Source organism: Nestor notabilis, unplaced genomic scaffold, assembly GCF_000696875.1.
Source record: "Nestor notabilis isolate BGI_N333 unplaced genomic scaffold, ASM69687v1 scaffold29829, whole genome shotgun sequence".
NCBI classification, from domain to species: Eukaryota; Metazoa; Chordata; class Aves; order Psittaciformes; family Psittacidae; genus Nestor; species Nestor notabilis.
The window spans coordinates 1-18530 of NW_009943687.1; the positions used below are offsets into that span (position 1 = coordinate 1).

Here is an 18530-nt window from a genome sequence, read left to right on the forward strand (position 1 = left end):
AGCAGCATCCAGCTGACAGGCAGGAGTGAAAGCGCCCTGCACAAACCACTGAAGGAGTAATGGGCTGGAAGAATAAGATAATCAAAAGTGTAAGTACTGTCAGCAGGTAATTAGGGACACAAAGAGGGAGAAACGCGTTTTGAGTCAGGACTGCAAGGCCGGCTGAACACACTCTAACCTTCCGGCACAGGGTGCCCACAGAAGCTGTGGCTGCCCCATCCCTGGCAGTGTGCAAGGGAAGGGTGGACACCGGGGCTTGGTGCAACAGGGTCCCCCTGCCTGTGACAGGGGGTTGGAACTAGAGGAGTTTTAAGGCCTCTTCCAACCCAAACCAGTCTGATCCATGGCTAGCAGGAGCCTGGTCCTGGATTGACCTGCGTGCTTCCAAAACAAAAGCTTTCACCACCGTTGCATTTATACAGCAGGCATGTTTCCTTGACGGTCAGTATTTTCACAACACCATGTTAGAAAGACATGTTCTGAATTGGCCCTTGAAGGCAAGAGCAGGAAGTTCTAGATGTCAATAGCTCCATTGCCTACACAGGCAAAACAAGGGCAGTAGGAGTCTGAATGAAGCTTAGCAGCTGCACAGAAGCTCTTTGAACTTTGAGAGTGCTGGCCTGTTACAGATTTATGTCGTTTGTTCCTGTAATCTCTATTTCAACCAGCCCCTTTCCACCCCCCAGTCAAGAAGCATTAGTGCTGACTGCCAGCACCTGGATACCCAAGGACCTGACCTTCAACAGGCTGCCTTTCCTCCCTCAACTGTTCAGACAACAGACTCAACAGAACCTGAGCTGTCTTCATAATCCTTACCCCTTTTCAAAAAAATAAAACCAGCCAACAGGCCTAAATGTTACATGGGTTAAAACCAAATAAAGACAAACACTCTGCTGCGAAGATATTTCAGGGAGATAGAAATTAAGAACATATATAGAGAGAAGAGAGGAACTGTCTTAGAAAGTGGTTGCATTCTAAGCAGGCAGGCGAAGAAACATGATAGAGGTACAACTGGAGGAACTCCAGGAAGCCTTCTATAAAGCAAAGGCCACAAACTGATACGTGGAAGCTGAAATTGAAGTACCCAATTTACCATCTTCACTATAATTCAGTTGTTTACAAAATGAACCCAAACACAACTATATTCTTGACAATAAGGAAAATAACTATGCATTGGTTTCACTGGATTTCTGCGTAAACCAACTGCACAGGAAAAAAAAGGGCTATCTCCACCCCAAAGAAACAGTCTTTAAAAAGATTCAGTTTTTGTATTTTTTAATAAATGTGCTTTGTTCACAAAAAGTAGTAACATAAAACAACAGAAATGCAAATACACATATTCCTTTTCCTCTCCAGCACCTTAAGAGAACGAGAGATCTCTTGCACAGTCATAATTTTCAAATACTTCATAATCTAGAAACATTCTTCTTGCACCAAAGTCAAATATCCAACAACTCCCAATATCACCACTTTATTGTTCAGGAAGATAGAAGTATTTACGTAAATCCCACTTTCCACCTCAAAAAAAAAAAAAAAAAAAAAATTAAAAAAAGGTAAAAATAAAACCAAAAAACCCCAAACTAAACAAAACCCCCACTTCAGGTATTTAGAATGAGCAGCAAGAAAACCAAGCTATTACGAACTTCAGGTCCCTAAACCACAAATACTATGGTGTCACCAACCTGTCAAAAAGGCTTATTTTTTTTATGTTAATATTTTAAACTGTTTGGAGGGGATAGATCTTGGACTGAAGTACTTTTTTGTATGACTCACAAAATCTAATCAATGCCAACATACATGTTAGCTGGTATATAACTTGTTTTTAAAAGGAGTATCAGTTAAAATGTTAGGTACATTTTGAAGTATGCACAGATTAAGTTTCCATAAACAGCTGAATTTATAGCACCAGTATTTTAGCTTTAACAGGAGCACTGCTGAAGCCAGTGGTTAACTGGGAAGAAGAAAGGCTTTGAACGACAAGTGAAGTGGTAAAGCATTGGATGCAAATACTGACTTGGAGCCAATTTTGAAGCCATTGTCCATTTCATTAGAGAAGTATTCTCTGTAAAGAAATCATCAAAAGAGGTCAACCTTAATACTTGTATGTCAAAACTTTTTTCTTTTTAATACATCAGAATATAATTGTTTGGTTTGTATATAAGGATATCATTCAGACTGAGTAACAAATCTGAATCAGGTATTAGGGGATGCTTTAAATTTAAGGAGAAACACAAAAAGCATATGTTAAAGAATAAAGCATTACAGTCCAGATCCCATTTTGAGTATAAGCTGGACCAGCAGGGGATAACTCTGTGCAGGAAGCAGTCTAAAAGAAAAAACAGGTAGGTCAAACCGTGACACTTTCAGTGCAAAATTTCAGTGGAAGGACTAAGTTTCATTTTTGTAGCTACCACTGTAAATTCCACACCACAACTTCAGTTTATCCTGTAACCTCTGTATGATAGGTACAACACGGTAGGTTAATACGGTGTGAGGCATATTTCACCACAACCACCCGTGAAACTCTTAGTATTTTCTACCATTTTGCAGAAGTCAGTCTAAAACCCCGACGTGGCACCTAGTTCAAATCATTTATTTATTATTAGGCACTTAGATACAGATTTAACAGCCTAACATTCAAATCTGAAAATTCTGGCCATTATCTTTAGATGGAGGGAAAGCTAAGCTAAACTAATACTGAATCCCCTTGTTTTACCACTGAGCAGAGCTGTTTCTTCTTGCAAAACCTCACAGAGTTATTACCCAAGTTAAAAAACTTAATAGATGTAAACCACTTCTGTTCCATCTCCTTACAGCGAGGACCAGTTTTCAGACAGCTATGGTTTTATTTAGCTAAATAGAAGATTTTGGAGTCCAAATAAGCAAACAAGTTATGTTAACTTCACTTGTGTGGTCTGAATACACAACTTGGTGCAAATACGTGTATCCTTCAAAAACCTGTATAATTATGTTCCTTTTTACAAAATTGGTCTGTAGTTACTGTGTAACTTGGGAGATCTACAAATAAGGATAATTAAATAAGGAGTTGTTTGTTTTTAAAATGCGTGAATAATTTACTTTAAAACATGGCAAAACCCACCCTGTCCCTCAAAAAAACAGTTTGAAGAGAATTGGGGAAAAATACTAATATATGTCAGTGCTTGTACGCTCATAAAATTGCAAAACCATGTTCCAGCTTTCAAGTGAAACATAATTTCCTAGAGGTACCATACTCCTTTTGGGGGGGATAACCTCTTCAGGAATCTCATGTCTAACTGCTATTTATGCAACAAGATTACACTGTGTGTATAACTATGGATGAATATGTTCCAGTATTTGGGTGTTACCTCAATTTGGCTTTATCTCAAAAGGGCTGCAGTAAACAAAATTAAATGTGCAAGCATTATAGTTTCTCCAGCTCTGGCTTATCCAGAGTGAAACAAATCTTGGAAGAAGGTTTTGTTCCATAATTACAAAGGGACACGTGTAACCAAGTGTCTTAACCTATCTGCACATTTAGTTAAAGTGCTAATTATTTCTTCCTACATACACTTCTCAGAAGCCCACCAACTCCAGTGCCTTAAGCTCAACCACATTGGGTTAAAATATTGAAACAACGTTTAACAAATTAAATAGAATTCACACTTCACAGCACTAAAGAAAAGAATGGTACCTTTCTCGAAAATAATTAGTGATACACATCTAAAGAAAGTAACAGCAATTTATGCTATGACATGAGTCATTGTCCTGGGTTCAGCTACAGCAGTCATTTTTTCTCCTTCTTAGTAGCTGGTGCAGTGCTGTGTTTTTGACTTTCAGTCTGGGAACAACGCTGATAACACCTATGTTTTTAGTTGTTGCTAAGTAATGTTTACTCCAACCAAGGACTTTCTCAGTCTCATGCTCTGCCAGGGAGGAGAGGAAGCCAGGAGGAAGAAGAGACAGGACGCCTGACCCAAACTGGCCAAAGGGGTATTCCATACCACAGCACGTCATGGCCAGTATAGAAACTGGGGGGAGTTACCCGGAAGGCCCAGATCGCTGCTCGGGTTGGGCTGGGTATTGGTCAGTGGGTGGTGAGTGGTTTGTGTCCTCTCCCCTTGTTATTCCTCTTATCATTATTATTGGTAGCAATAGTGATTTGTATTATACCTTAGTTACTGGACTGCTGTTATCTCAACCCGTGGGAGTTAAATTCCTCCGATTCTCCTCCGCATCCCTCCGGGACCGGGGGGAGGAAGGAAGAGGGGGGAGTGAGCGAGCGGCTGCGTGGTTCTGAGTTACCGGTTGGGCTTAAACCACGACAGTCATGTGCATAAAACTTGTAGTTTTTTCACTTTCATACAAGAATAAATTTTAAAATTCAAAAGTAGAAAAAAATAGCAAACTCTGTAAACCTTTGCATTTTCTTTATGCAAACCATTTTTGTGTGTTGAGCCCATGTTAGTATAGCAAAATTAGTTAAGCAAGAGTTTGACTGAGAGGGCCTTTCCACAACTACATTAACTTAGAAGCAATATAGGATCTTCTAGCTCGTAGAAAGGAATCGAACTAGACTGGCTTTCTCCAGAGTCTGAGTCATAAGGAGCATCAGGTAGCTCCATAAAACCGTAAGCTAGTTGTTCATCTTCTGTATCTGATCGAACATAGCAGGAAGTGTTGGAATACTCCTCCTCCTCTATACTGTTGAAATCCTGTGGAATATACAACATTCCTGGGTAGTTCCTGCTAACTAAGTCACTTGTTGTTTGCAGAGAGGTCTTCCTAAATGCCATCAGGTGCATGTGAGAAAACTTGGAATACTTGAAGCGTTTAAAACCCAAGGACTCTATGGCAATTTTCCAGCTTTTCATCATCATAGCCCGGCGATTCTGATGAGATGAATCAGGAGTTATTACAAGCAGTAAGCCATTTAATACGAGAAGTTCATGTGCCTTCTTGCAGCATATCCATCGTTGATAGGGTGATGGAAAGTAAGAAAGGAGGAGTGAGAAAACAACAACATGGAACAGTTCTCCAGGTAGAGAATCAATAGGGTTTTTCAGTTGCTTAAGAAAGGCATCTATAGCATCTTGTGCCAGTTGGAGTGGTTGCTGAATTTGAAGATTTAAGAAGTCACATTTGTATACGCTCTGGTGGAATAAGAAAACCAAACAAACATCAAGGTTAGTTTAAAGAGCAAATACAATCCAGATCCACAGAAAAAAAAAAAAAAAAAAATCAATTATAACCTCTCCATTCCCTTGAGGAAATGTCAAGCCTTTTGAATATTCCTCTTGCTGTTAAATGAAACGATGTAAAATATCAATTTAATATATATTGCTAGCTTTCACAATTGCAAAGCAAAATTTTATGTGCAGTAATTTTCTAAAGATTTGATAACTGAGAGCAGTTAATTAAAATAATAAAATAGAAATTTAGCTCAAGTAGAACAAAGTATCAAAACAACTATCTGACAAATGATTTAAGAAGTCAGATAAGCCAACATTACTTTTGTTTCTCCAGATGCTGTAAGCCTTTTACAGGTTCTTATAAACCTGAAATTAGTATTTAGAAAGTAAATCTGATACCTCAGTATTTCCACCAGTTTTCTGAAAAGAATCTAATAAACTCAGTAGTTTGGTCACTTGGGAAAAAAGTGTCATTTGTTACTGGTACAGAAAGAAAGAAGCTACAGCAAGGCAATACATATTAGAAAGAGTGCACGAACTGCTTTGCAGCAGTAATACACATTCATGTTTTAACCTTACTGTAAATGCAAACTGTAGCAGTACATATTTGGGAAATTATCAAAGTAAGGCAAGGGCTATAAATTCATCTGTTGATCATTCATGTGCTCAAGTTGTCAGAGATGGGAAATGACACCGCAATACAACATAGAGATGAGTAAGTTCTTAACATCTTTAGTCACAGAGCATTCAAAAGAACCAGGATAATAGTACGCTATTCACTACATTTAAGTTTTGACACTTTATATTCATCAAAGTCTGGGACTGACTTCTTTCATAAAAATGGTATTAAGATATAAAGTTTTGACACAATAGCAACAAAAATTGTTATTAATGCCTAGAGAATGTGCAGTGAATGACAGACACTTTTAACAGGTAAGTTAACATGAATGCAGACACAAAACATTCTGTGGAGCATATCTGACAGGTAGACTTAGATCTGCATTTTTGTATCACAAAAATACAGCATATTTTATGAAACAATATTCAAAAATCTCCATTGTAAAAGGTATTCGTAAAGCAACTGATACGCACAATTGTTTCCAAGTAGAATAGAATGTTATTCGTGTTTATATGAAATCCTATTCTCTCAGAGTACGTAGTAAATTAGAAAAAGTCAATGTAATTTGTGATTTATTTTTCAGCAGCTTTAATATTGCCCTTCAATATGCAAAAATCAAGAAAAAGACTTGCATTATGTGGCTATAATAAAGAAATTTTAATTGCAACCATTATACCTATAGGGCTATATTCTGCTTCCTTGTAATACTCAGAACAGGAAATTATCAGTAGTCATTTCATGATATCCTCTAGGAAGTTTTAGAAGAAGGAAGTGCTTTGAAGAGTAATTGTTCAAAGTACCATGCTAACTTCACTTAGAAGCAAGACTTTAAAAGTTTGCAGTTATACATACACAGTTTAGAAAACAATTCAGACTGCAAGTATTTGTGAGTAGTGAAAAAAATAAAGCAGTTGTGTAGAAGTTATGTTAAAGACAAATTCAGAACTAAAATGTGCTTCTAGCAGACTCTCAACTCTGCAGACATTTTTAGGACAAAAATGCACCTAAAGCCCAGATTGCTGCTAAACTAGAGATACACAAATCTTGAACTGATGTTAAAGACCTCTTGGACACTGAACCAGCAGCCATATTTCAGTGCATCCACTGACATCTAAGAACACAATCCAACTTGTATACTATAATTTTTAATTCCAGTACCCTTCAGCCTTTTTTTTTTTTTTTTTCTTTTTTGGTCTCAGACCACATGTACTCCAATGTAACATCTGCTGCATATCCAGCACGCTTTGCAAAAGTATGAAATTTTATTTGGGTTTTCCCAAAGTGGAGATTCACTCTTCATTCCAATTTTTCTTTTTCTATTATTGTTTGTTGCTGTGGGGTTTGGTTTTGTTGTTGTTTTTTTGTTTTTGTTGGGTTTTTTTTGTTTTGTTTAGTTTTTGGATTTTTTTTAATGTAGACAAATTAAACTCCTCTAAGAAAATAACCACTGCTAATTGCAGTCTGAAATATCTGTGTTATGAGCAGAATGTTTGAAGGAATAGCCAACAAAAACACTAGGTCAAGAAGAAACCTGTTTTGTTTACCCTTATCTCAGTTTCCTTTCCTTTTGTCTGGCCTAGATTACTCATATTCCTCACAGAAGTGACCTTTCTGGTACTATTCCAGTAATGGTTTTGGTCAGTGTACATTTAAATTGATTTTCATGAGAACAAAGTCATTTGCTTACAAAAACAGCACAATAGACTACATAGCAAAATATTAACTATGCATGCCCAAAAATTAATGCTTAGATTCAGCTCACGTTAACTTCAGGTGCCTAGGCTCCCATTAGAGTCACTGGTGAGCTAGGCAGTACAGCCAAAGAGGTCAGAACACAATTCACCTCATCATGAAACAGCAGATATTTAGGTTTCAACCCAACTCTTTTTAATAGATCTCCACTAACTGTAGTTGGAACTTCAAACCCCAGATGTAGACACCCATGATCTGTATATCTTAGATGGGAATGTACTTGCCACGTATTACCATTTTAGATGCCATAGGCTGGCACTTCAGTGGCATCTGTCTCCTTCACATCCTGTGTCTTGCCCAACAGCCCAATGCAGGTGTCCTACAGTCTCTTAAAAGTGGTAAGGCAATTGTGTTTGGGCAACTGGTGCCTATTCTTAAAATTAAGCAAGATGGAGCCCACTCAAAAGTTTGTGTTTTAGATGAACCAAATACTGAATTGCTTTAAAAGGCAATCTATCAGACTCAGATTATATTCCCCCCAATGTCCCCCCAAGAAGATCTTTCATTATCTCCAAGCACAAACACAAAAAGATAAATTAGGTGTCAGTGGACTACACCTGGTAACCACAACAAAATACCACACATTTAGCATGTACACCACACTGCAGCAAATAAGAGAATGCTACTTTCTAGTTAACTGCATTATTGTATTTGTCCATTTCTCACCTCTCCACTTCCAAAAAGGGTCAACTTAGGCCACTGTTTTTAATAGAGCCTGATTTTAAACTGTAAGTGGTCAAAGTGTCAATGGTCAAGGTTTTTTCTGTCAGAAATTCATTTCTATCTTCTCATTTTCATACCACGTTGTCATTTTGCTTGGTTGATAAACACTATTAGGACTCGCATAAGTTGGGTCAAGAGCAAAATATAGAATGTAAGATTATAGCAGAATAAATGCACTGGAGAACATTACTGCCTAGAGAAACTGAAGCGATTTACCCCAAAAGTGCCAATAGATTTGTCCTTAGGATTACACTAGTTCAATAATGCTTCCAGCAACAAACAGAAAGCTCCCTTACAGTGCACTTCTGGTTACTAAAACTTCCCAGAAAAACTCACCAAATACAGTCACTGATGATTTCCTTCTGTCAGTGAATGGAACTTCTTGAGAGGCTCATGCCTAAGCATAAGCCTCCTCATATTTTTATTTATGCCTTTTAAGATATAAAAACATATCCTAAATGCTACTAAAAGCTGGCTACTAAAATTTTCCAATTTTAAGATTCACAACTGCACTATAAAGGCATAAAACTTGGGAAAAAAAATCAGACTTTTAAACCAAACCACAACTACAGTTTACAGCCTATGCAAGGGGTAATGGCTTTAAACTTAAACAGGGGAAGTTTAGATTAGATATAAGGAAGAAGTTCTTTACAGTGAGGGTGGTGAGGCACTGGAATAGGTTGCCCAAGGAAGTTGTGAATGCTCCAACCCTGGCACTGTTCAAGGCCAGACTGGACAGAGCCTTGGGAGACAGAGTTTAGTGTGTGGTGTCCCTGCTCATGGCAGGGGGGGGTTGGAACTAGATGATCTTAAGGTCCTTTCCAACCCTAACTATTCTATGATTCTATGCTTAGAAAGGATGTAGCAGGAGGGCCACAGTTCCTATTAAAAGCACAGATATTTAGGATGCATACTTAAGTATTAGACATACTTTGTTTTACAGTCATTCTGAAGAATTCTGAAATATTTAAGAATCAAATTTAATATAAATTTAGCACGTGTTACATACCTCAACAGCTGGAACAATATCTATGCCAACTGTCAGAAATTCTTCAAACTTCAGAAATGGATTAAAGCAGCTACCAACATCAAGTAATCTGATCTTCCCCAAGGAATGGAGCAATCTAAAAAGCAACAAGAATTCAGTTTTATCAAATGTTACTTCTGAAGCTATATTCTGAATTACAATTTCAGATAACTAACGCAAAAAAATTTCTCACAGAACACCACTGTAATGACTAATAGAAGTGAATGCCTTACTTGAATTGCTGACATACCTAAAAAGCCAAGCTCCACCAGTAAAGCAGATGGTCTTGAAGTGGAAGAATTATGTTCAGAGCAGCTCTAATACTATTAACTTGTGTACTTGTAAGTAAGAAATTAAAATGGTAACTTGTGTGCCACTAGACAGACTTTCACTATTGCTTTGTTTCCCACTTACCTTTTTGCAGTATTTTTTGGTGTTAAAGTGACATTTCATGAGTTTAAAAGAGAAACTGGAAACACTACGACACACTCACTTGTCAGTCCCATTTTAAAGGGCATCTGAAGTCAAGTGCCACAATTTGTTTAATAAAAGCAAGAAAACACATAATGGTATTCCAAGGTAAACAAAACAAACCAAACAAAAAACAACCTCAAAATTTAAAACATTTAGTTATTCCCTGGGGAAAAAAAAAAAAGGCAAATAAAAGATTTTAATTATGTTAGCTAATTTATTTTTTAAATGGATGGCTGCTGGAGGTTCACTGCAATTCTGTTTTCGATGGATGCTGTAAAAGAGTTACATCAGTCCACGCAGAGCCACAAACTTAAAAACTGGCTGTCAAGCTGTAGGGAGGTTATTTGAAACATCTACATGAAAGTATTCCCTCAAAACTACCTGGGGAAAAAACAACCAACTAAATTAAAAAAAAAAACCAAACAAACCCCTCAACCTATTCCATGCCATGCAATCAGTTTTCTTTTGGAGTATCCAAAAGCTTTTTAATTAGAAGTAGGCAAAAACAGCTGTCTGGCTTAGGAAAGAGTCCTAATCAGAGTGTTACTGAAGTACTCACAAATGAAGGTTTATCCTGTAAGAATTCTGGTGAACATTTTAGTAAGCCAAAAATCTATATCCTTATCTGCCACTGTGTGATGACCCTACTATTCAAGGTGAAATTAGAGATAAGAAGGCCAATGGCTGTAATGCTAAATACTTAACTATGCACCAAACAAAAGAAGGTGAATGACTTTATTTCTTTTTAAAGGAGGAGGTGGGGGAAGGCAGGGAGATATTAACTTGAGAAATTGTGACTTACTGCTTGGACTGATGGCAAGCAGTTGGCAGACTACTGAGATGCACATATATACCCCAGAATGCAGAGATGCATATATATACTCTTCCAAAATATCATAGAAAAACGAAAAAACCAAAACCAAACACCACCACCAGACACCACCACCACCCCCCGAATAACTGGCCCATCATCTTCAGATTCCAGAACTTTCGGGGGTAAAAAAAAATCCTGGAGGAGTGGGAGGTCAGCAAGAAAACAGCAGACTGAAGAAACAAAGAGAAGGCATTGTTGTACTGCCTGGTGGAAGCTTCCAGCAGCAGCAGAAGATACACTAGAGGCGGGATTTGCCTTTTTAGGAAGCTCTGACATCTGTGACCAACTGCAAACCCAATCTGAAATAAAGACATCTCTGCTCTTTCAAGTTAAATGTATAGTTAAAAAAAAAAAAAAAAAAAAAAAAAAAAAAAAGCTGCCTGACAACTTTTGCAGTTAGTGACTGCTGCCTTGCCTCTGAAAGCATTCTTACCTTCCAAAGGATAGTCTCCTTGACCAATGCCTAAAGGAACATTTGTGGTCAAGTTCGCAACCATGGACATTTTCTTCATGATAAGGCAGTTACCAATGTATATAACGTAGCGTCAGGTAAGATCAATGCACCTGTACAGAAGTGCTGGCAGTCAGCTATCTTGTCATCTTTTAAAGGTTTTGCTTCATCCTGGCACTTCGTATGTCTAATCTGCTACAGTGTTCCTCTTAGAAAGAATTAGAATATGAATGTTGCATTCAGTTATCACTAATATCTAGGACTCTGCTGTGGAATATATCCTACAATCAAATTCATTGTTCTTTATGGTTGTTTTTTTATTTTCCTTACATTCTGAATTTGGAGGTCCCTGCCGTTTACTCTTGTTTTGCAACTGCAACAAAACATTAAATATTTAAACGATTCTGTTTGAGACCACTAGTACATCTGTCTGTTCTTTAGAACACCATTTGATGAGTGCATCCACATACAAAAAAAACCCCAAACAAAAACACAGCACCACTAGCACTCAACAGTTCCAGCTCTTTCTATTGGATCATTTACAGAGCTGCATCTAAAAATTTCCATAATTTCTAAGATCTTAGAATACCCAAAATCCATTAACGGAGGCAAACAAACACGAACTCACCACGTTCACACGGAACTTACAGGGAGGAGAATGGTAACTATCCAGCAAGCAAATGCTGCTTTTTGTTTCAAGTTTCTGTAGCCAATTCTAATTGGCATCTCCAAAATACCACTTTCGGGGAAAGATTGAGCCCTCGAGAGACAGATAACTACAAAAACTTTCAGAAACAGATCTGCAGGGCTAGTGAGGTCCAGCAAAGCTGTGGATGTACTCATAGCAACAACAAAACAGTAAGGAATACAATGTTCTCTAGTATCTTTAAGCGGCATAAATAGATCTGGGCTCCTAAACTCCTAGTGATCTTCCACAGAGAGGAAGTTGAAGAAGCAAGAGAGGATTTCTTGTTGCATTTGGCAGAATAGTAATGCCAAGTTAAAGGATTTTACTTATACACAGAATAGAAGATATCCAGGGGATACTTCTCTCAAAATACCAGCATCACCAAAGCAAATAATGCAGCAGTTAACCCTAAGTTAAAATGCACATGTTACCAGGCTACTCTGAAAGTCACTCAGTCCTGAGTGGGATTTCAGAATGAAGAGGATAGCAACAATTTTTTCACAGCTTGGATGCCCATCACAATGTAATCCGTACAACGGGAATTTGAATGCTGCACAGGGACCATTCAGATCCTAGTTGCCATAAATCACACACATGGGCTGAAGTCTAGCAATGTCTTTTTCCACATAAGGCTAGTATGAGGTTTCCTGGACCAGCATATCTCCTTGTCCAGCAAATGGAGACACTGATGATAAATTCTTTCTCATTCAAACACAAAAATGTATGTGTATGTACACTTGCTTTCTACGTTAACAGTCCAATGGCAAATCAACAGAAGACACATGGGACCACAAGAAACACAAAGAGGGAACATGACTCTACAGTGCAGAGAAAACTTCCTATGAGAGTGACAGCCTCCAGTGATTTCCATTTAAAAACATTTTCCATTTAAAGTATTCTATGAAATACCTGTAGAGATTAAAATTAAGCAGCACAACCCAGAACCCTCTAATGTCCACGAGAGCCCTCTTCACCTACAGTAAAGTGAAAAATCGCTGTGATGTATTACTGTTTTCCTCTCTTATAAAACCTGCGTCCTTGGCTGCACTATTATTTTTTGACTGGGTGAAGGGGGACACTACTTCAGATCACTACAGCACTGGGACACACTTCTGGAAAACTGCAACTCTGGGTTCCAAGCTGAGCAGAAGCCAGAAACTCTCTTCTACACTAATGGAGAACAAATTTACTTTGATAGGTGTGTCACATCCAAGGAGTCTTGTAATGTAAGTTCAGTGTAAATGTACTTTGAAACCTTAAAAGTAGCAAAGATTCAGATGCTCACTTGTGTCTTGACGTCCTGATGCTTGTGAGGTTTTGCTGCCTCTGAGAGCATAGGTGTAACCACTTGGCAGCAATTCTTAGGCTGCCGGTTACCAGTAGGAACAGGAGCCTAGTTAGGTGCTTGAAATAATTCTGAAGCTCTTCAGAGCCACTTAGATTCAGTCACTGAACATACAGAGAGCACAGAGCACTGGTTCCAATGGTCTGAAGACCACTGGTTTGGATATGTATTTTTTCAGCACTGCAACTCTTAGATTCCTCTGTAAGAATATAACTGTAATCCAGGTGATGATCACTCATCCAGTGAGCCAGTCACTTTGTTAGAAACAGTGTCTTGGTGAATTCATTAATAATCACCCTTCAATCCCCTGTTTCTTAATGATTTTCAGCCAAGGCAACATTAAAAGCAAGGGAAGTACCTTGCCACTGTAGGTAATATCCAGGCACATCTTGATCCACAGTTCTCCAGTACATTAGTGTACAGGTAGAAAAAACAAAATGTGAATAGTTAAAGATCAGGAACTGGTAAAGAAGTGTATATAACCTGAGAAATAGGATCATAGAATCAACTAGATTGGAAAAGACCTTTAAGATCATCAAGTCCAGCCTTTACTCCAGGATTGCCATGTCCACCGCTAAACCATGTCAGGGCCTCATCTACACAGTTTTTGAACACTTCCAGGGAATAAGTGCTTTTTAAATATATCCCCCACTTGTTTATTTCAAGAACTTCATTAAATGGACTACCGCTCTTTATTATTAGCACCCTTAAAAATGTACCTATTATTCAACTAGGTGCTGTACAGGTAAATGACATTTTGGAAGCAGATAGAGCAGTTGTATGACCATAAGGAAAGTCACTATCTCTGAAATTAATCACTTCAAGTGCTGATCTCCTAGCTTACAGTTTTAAATTGCTCTATAGTTTATCAAGGACATGTGGGAAAAAGATTTAGAAGCCTCATGCTGCTGTCAGAAGAGCAGAACAAAGCTATACATCTGGTTTGGAGCGGCAACACTGGTATGCGTCAAATCCAAAGGGAAGTTCTACCTTGCTGTGATAACTTATACAAGAAGGAATGATAGGTTCTACCTTGAGAGATAATCAAACCAGGTCCTGAGAAGAATCCATACAAAAAGTTTGTGATTTTTACCATTAAGGATAAAAAGCAAGACCGCTTAATTTGATGGAAGAGAAAATACTCAAAAACAGAACAAAGAGGGGACTGATTTATTGAAGGGAGGAGCTGTTAAACAGCAGATAACAACCACTTTCATCTTGTGAGACTGAGCCACTTTGATGTCCCGCTTCACAACAGGTGCAGTTGTAATGTCAGAGACCTAAGAACTCATTCTGGGATGGAAGGAAGTACTGCAGAAAATACATTACTTTTCATATAGATGAAAGTAAAAAATAACCATTCACATTAGTTATTGCTGTGTGATTCACCATTTTTAATGGGGCAAAGAGGTGAGCAACATGAGCAACTGGAAATGGGTTCATCAAAATAGCTGAGTGACTTTCTGAGTTGAAGTAAACTTTGCATTTCTGGCTCCTATGGTGTTTCCTACCATCACCTTTAAGAGCTGGCTGAGTGCTTCCTACTTCCCTTCACATCTCTCAGCATCTTTTCTGCTACCCATGGAACATTTTTTCTCTTAAGCCTGCTTTGCTCCTTTTACCAAGTAAGGTACAGTCTCTCCACAATGGTTTTCCAGTAAAGGTAGATTCAGAAAGAGCTCCTACAGAAGGAACTTGGTTTAAATACCACTTGAGAGAGGATTATATATGTGAAGAATAAAATTATTGTCTTTACACTTACCAGAGTAAAACAAAGTCACAGGCTTAGCCATACCTACAGACAACATAGTGCTATATGACCAGAATGGAACGACAGTATACAAACAAGTGCATGTATTGGGAGAAGTTCCCCCATAACCCTGTACAAAGACCTCACTGAAGTTCTGACTTCAGTGATTGATCAGACACAGTAGAAAATCTTTTCAGAAAGAAATATATGCTTTGTGTAATACACAATCCATTTTCATTCCAATAAGCTCTGTAATTTCTTCTAAGTCATAGAAGAAGAAATTGAATTTTGACTCTGGACAGCTTCTAAGAACAGCTGTGTTCCTGCTTTAAGGCCTGTACAGCTACTAAAAACCTTACTATCATCTGTTGCTTACTCCGGTAAGTACTATGAAACTTGCCTTTGCCAGGTATTTCTTTATGGATGTTTGGATTTTTACAGTTTTAGAACAAAGAAAAAACCCCATAATCACTCACTATATTAACAATTAACAAGTACTTCTAAAATTATTTAATAAAAACTTCTCTATTAACTACTTTCTATACACACTAGTCAGAACAAAAGGTAAGTGTACAGACTACTGGTAGCAAGAAGAAACTCATGTGAAGTTAGTTCCCCAACAGCCATTATAAAGTATGACAACAAAGCACATGCAAAGAGAGGGCTAATGCTTTATCATGACAAGGCCTCCCGATGGAAGACAAATCAACTTTAAGTAGTGTATGATTATCAAACCTATTGATTTAAACAAACAAGTCTTAACAAACTGTGATTTACAATAATGCTAAAATTGTATGTTAACAAATGCCAGCATTATTGAGATATTATAAGGTATTAGTATCTCATCAGCCCTTCGTGCAAAAGAGAACTGCCATTAAAAACAGGTATTCATTTTGAGGCTGACTTTGCAAAATGAGCAGCAAAAAGAGGAGTCTGTGGAGGAAGTTAGTTTATGAGAAGCCACTACCTTCATTTCAGAAGCATCTGTTTTGTTTTGTTATAATAGGACAACAACAGGGAAAATGTTTTAATTTTTCATGTAACTATTCAACCACATGAGCATTTGGAATCTTTATGCCTTTTGCAAATTACTTTACACACACAAGAAACCACAAAAGGTATCAGCTCAAAGGGACTGACACATCTGCTCCTAACATTAGTAACACACTCGTTCCTTTCCTAACTAATACTGTATCACAGAAGTCGTGCTGCAATAATGAGAAAAACGTCTTCACAGAACAGAGCCACCACTATTGCAGACAGTTGCAAGAACATGAAACAAGTCCCAAGTGCAACATTTAATGATAATACGCTTATGCATTCATTATTCCATTATACTTGCAAAATTATTAGGTTTTCTGCATCACGCCTGGAATAGCCACAAACATGACCCATGTAGGAAAAACGGAGGGTGAGACTGTAACTGAAATAATAAAGCTACTCCTGAATGCCAAAAATAAAATCCTATTTGAGTGAAGGTCAAAAACAAAATTAAAACTGTTGTTAGGAAAATACCTCAAGGATACTACAACTTCCGCAAAGCCAGCCATCAGAAAGCTAGCACATTTAAAATTAAGGGTTATAATTCAAAATTGCTTTTGAAGTGTATAATTGGAAGAGTTTCTCTGCAATTATTTATGAAGAGAAAGTTTTAAGTACTCTGATATTTACATTTGGCACTTAGTACTTACATAAGCAATTGACTTTTCAACAGTGCTGAACAGCCATTAGGTTCTAACTTAATTAACATCTCCCTTATTTCACCTCAAGGTTTTATATAAATTGCATTGCACACCAATGACATGCAAAAGTGAAATTGCTCTAACACTTAAATGAAGATAAGTAGTCATTCTCAAGCAAATTTTTTTTTATGGCATCCACCAAAATATACTACAACATAAATATTTCTTGTAACATGCATATTTTCACATGAAAATGCCCTTTCTTAACTATTAAAAATAGATCAGAGTGATCTAATATGTTACAGAGAAAAAAATGTCCAGGTAAGTTGTATCACACAAAGAGGGAGAAAAACAGTCTGGAAAACAAGTAAAACTTACTCTTCTGTTACAGCTTCATGATTTGTCAAGCCAGAGTTTGGCAAGGGATCTTCAATCTTGGGAGCCTGGGGAACATTTAAAGCTGGAGTGGTTTTAGAAGCAAGAAGTGCTCTTTTTTCATCTTTCTCAAGTGCTTTTCTTTTCCCACCATTCTGAAAATATTCTCGGCATACACTGAAAAACAAAAGGAAAAATTCCCCAGAAGAACAGGTTGCTATAGATAAGACACAACACAGACGTTTAAGATACACAAGTGCTGTCAGCTTCTAAACAAATCTGGTTTTTACTACAACTTTGGTAAATAAGCTTTAGAACAGATGCGATGCACCCAAAGACACACTTGAAGTCAAGTAGTGTTTTATTTCCAAAAATTAGGCCATAAGTCACAGTTGATTCACAATAGTTTTATCTGGATATATTTTTAGAGGAAGACAGCATAAGCCTTATCAGAACATTACCAGAAGGTAAACTTCAGCTGCCACCTGAGCACCGCGGTTCTCCATTAAGGTGCAAAGAGTTATTACCTAGCTCCTCTAACACAGGGCTTTGAAACACCTGTGTCTTGCAAGGTACAAAATGTGGGGGGTAAGAAACATAATCCAGGCTTATGGGCTAACTTACATACACCAGTTTTTAATTTTAATTGAGTTTGCCTGGGGTGTTTTTTGCTTAAGTAACAGGTATCTACAGTAGGTGTATTTTTGTGGAAGACTTATTTTAGTTTTCAATTCCCAACCTTCCCCCTCCATACTCAATTATTTTGCTAATAGAAACCAGAACAAAATAATCTGGTCAGACTTGAACAGAAGCATTAACTAGTTTAAATTGAATGAATGTTACAGAAAAAGTTAAACCGCACCTGCATACTTCAACAAGTAGTCAGCATTAGCGTATAAGAAGCAAGCATTATGTTTGAGAATAACTGAATTTTGTCCACAAAATAGAAATAGAATTGGAAACAATTTGTTGCTGTGAAATTAAAAAGCCTGACTCACCCTGCATAAAGCAGTACTTTTAATTAGATGTGCCAGCCAAGTATTTAACAAGTTTAACAGAAATAGTACTTGTTTGAATGATGTTCTTATAACAACCCATTTTTAGGATGCTTTCTTGAAATTTACTCAATTTTCCTCTGACAAAGCTGCAAAGTTTTAAAAGAAGCATTCCAGAAAACATAAATTCAAGTGTAGTTTAATAACACCTTACACAAAGCAGGATCAAGATAACATACTACTTCACATCAGAGATCCAGGAAAGGACATGTTGGTATAATGCTGCATTTAAATCACAAATAAAGAAAAGGACTTGGAATAAATAGGCCTTATCTAAAGGTTGGTGATATTATAAGCGCCAAATATATTCAGTCAGCCTCTCCATCATTTAAGATGTGAAGGGGGGAAAAAAGGAAAAAAAAAAACCAACAAAAACCACCAACAAAAAAAATCATTGGGGTTTCTTAAAGGTAAACATACACAATCAAACACGTTCAGATACAAGTCACTTTACTCCAAGATGGTAAGAAATGACCACTTTGAGTTAGTAAATATGTAATTACTATAATTACAGTAGCACATCATGTCCAGGTTACTAATTCTT

At 37.4% G+C, this 18530-nt stretch overlaps 1 protein-coding gene across 1 annotated transcript; it reads right to left on the reverse strand.

Annotated features, from left to right (window-relative positions):
- Positions 1-4312: 4312 nt before the first annotated feature.
- LOC104400532 (chromosome unknown open reading frame, human C7orf60) lies at positions 4313-17148 on the reverse strand (the record flags this gene model as incomplete). Its single annotated transcript, XM_010022056.1, has 3 exons — positions 4313-5132; positions 9275-9389; positions 16935-17148. Coding segments are annotated over 3 exons (959 nt in total), but the record flags the coding sequence as incomplete, so codon positions are not given.
- Positions 17149-18530: the final 1382 nt, after the last annotated feature.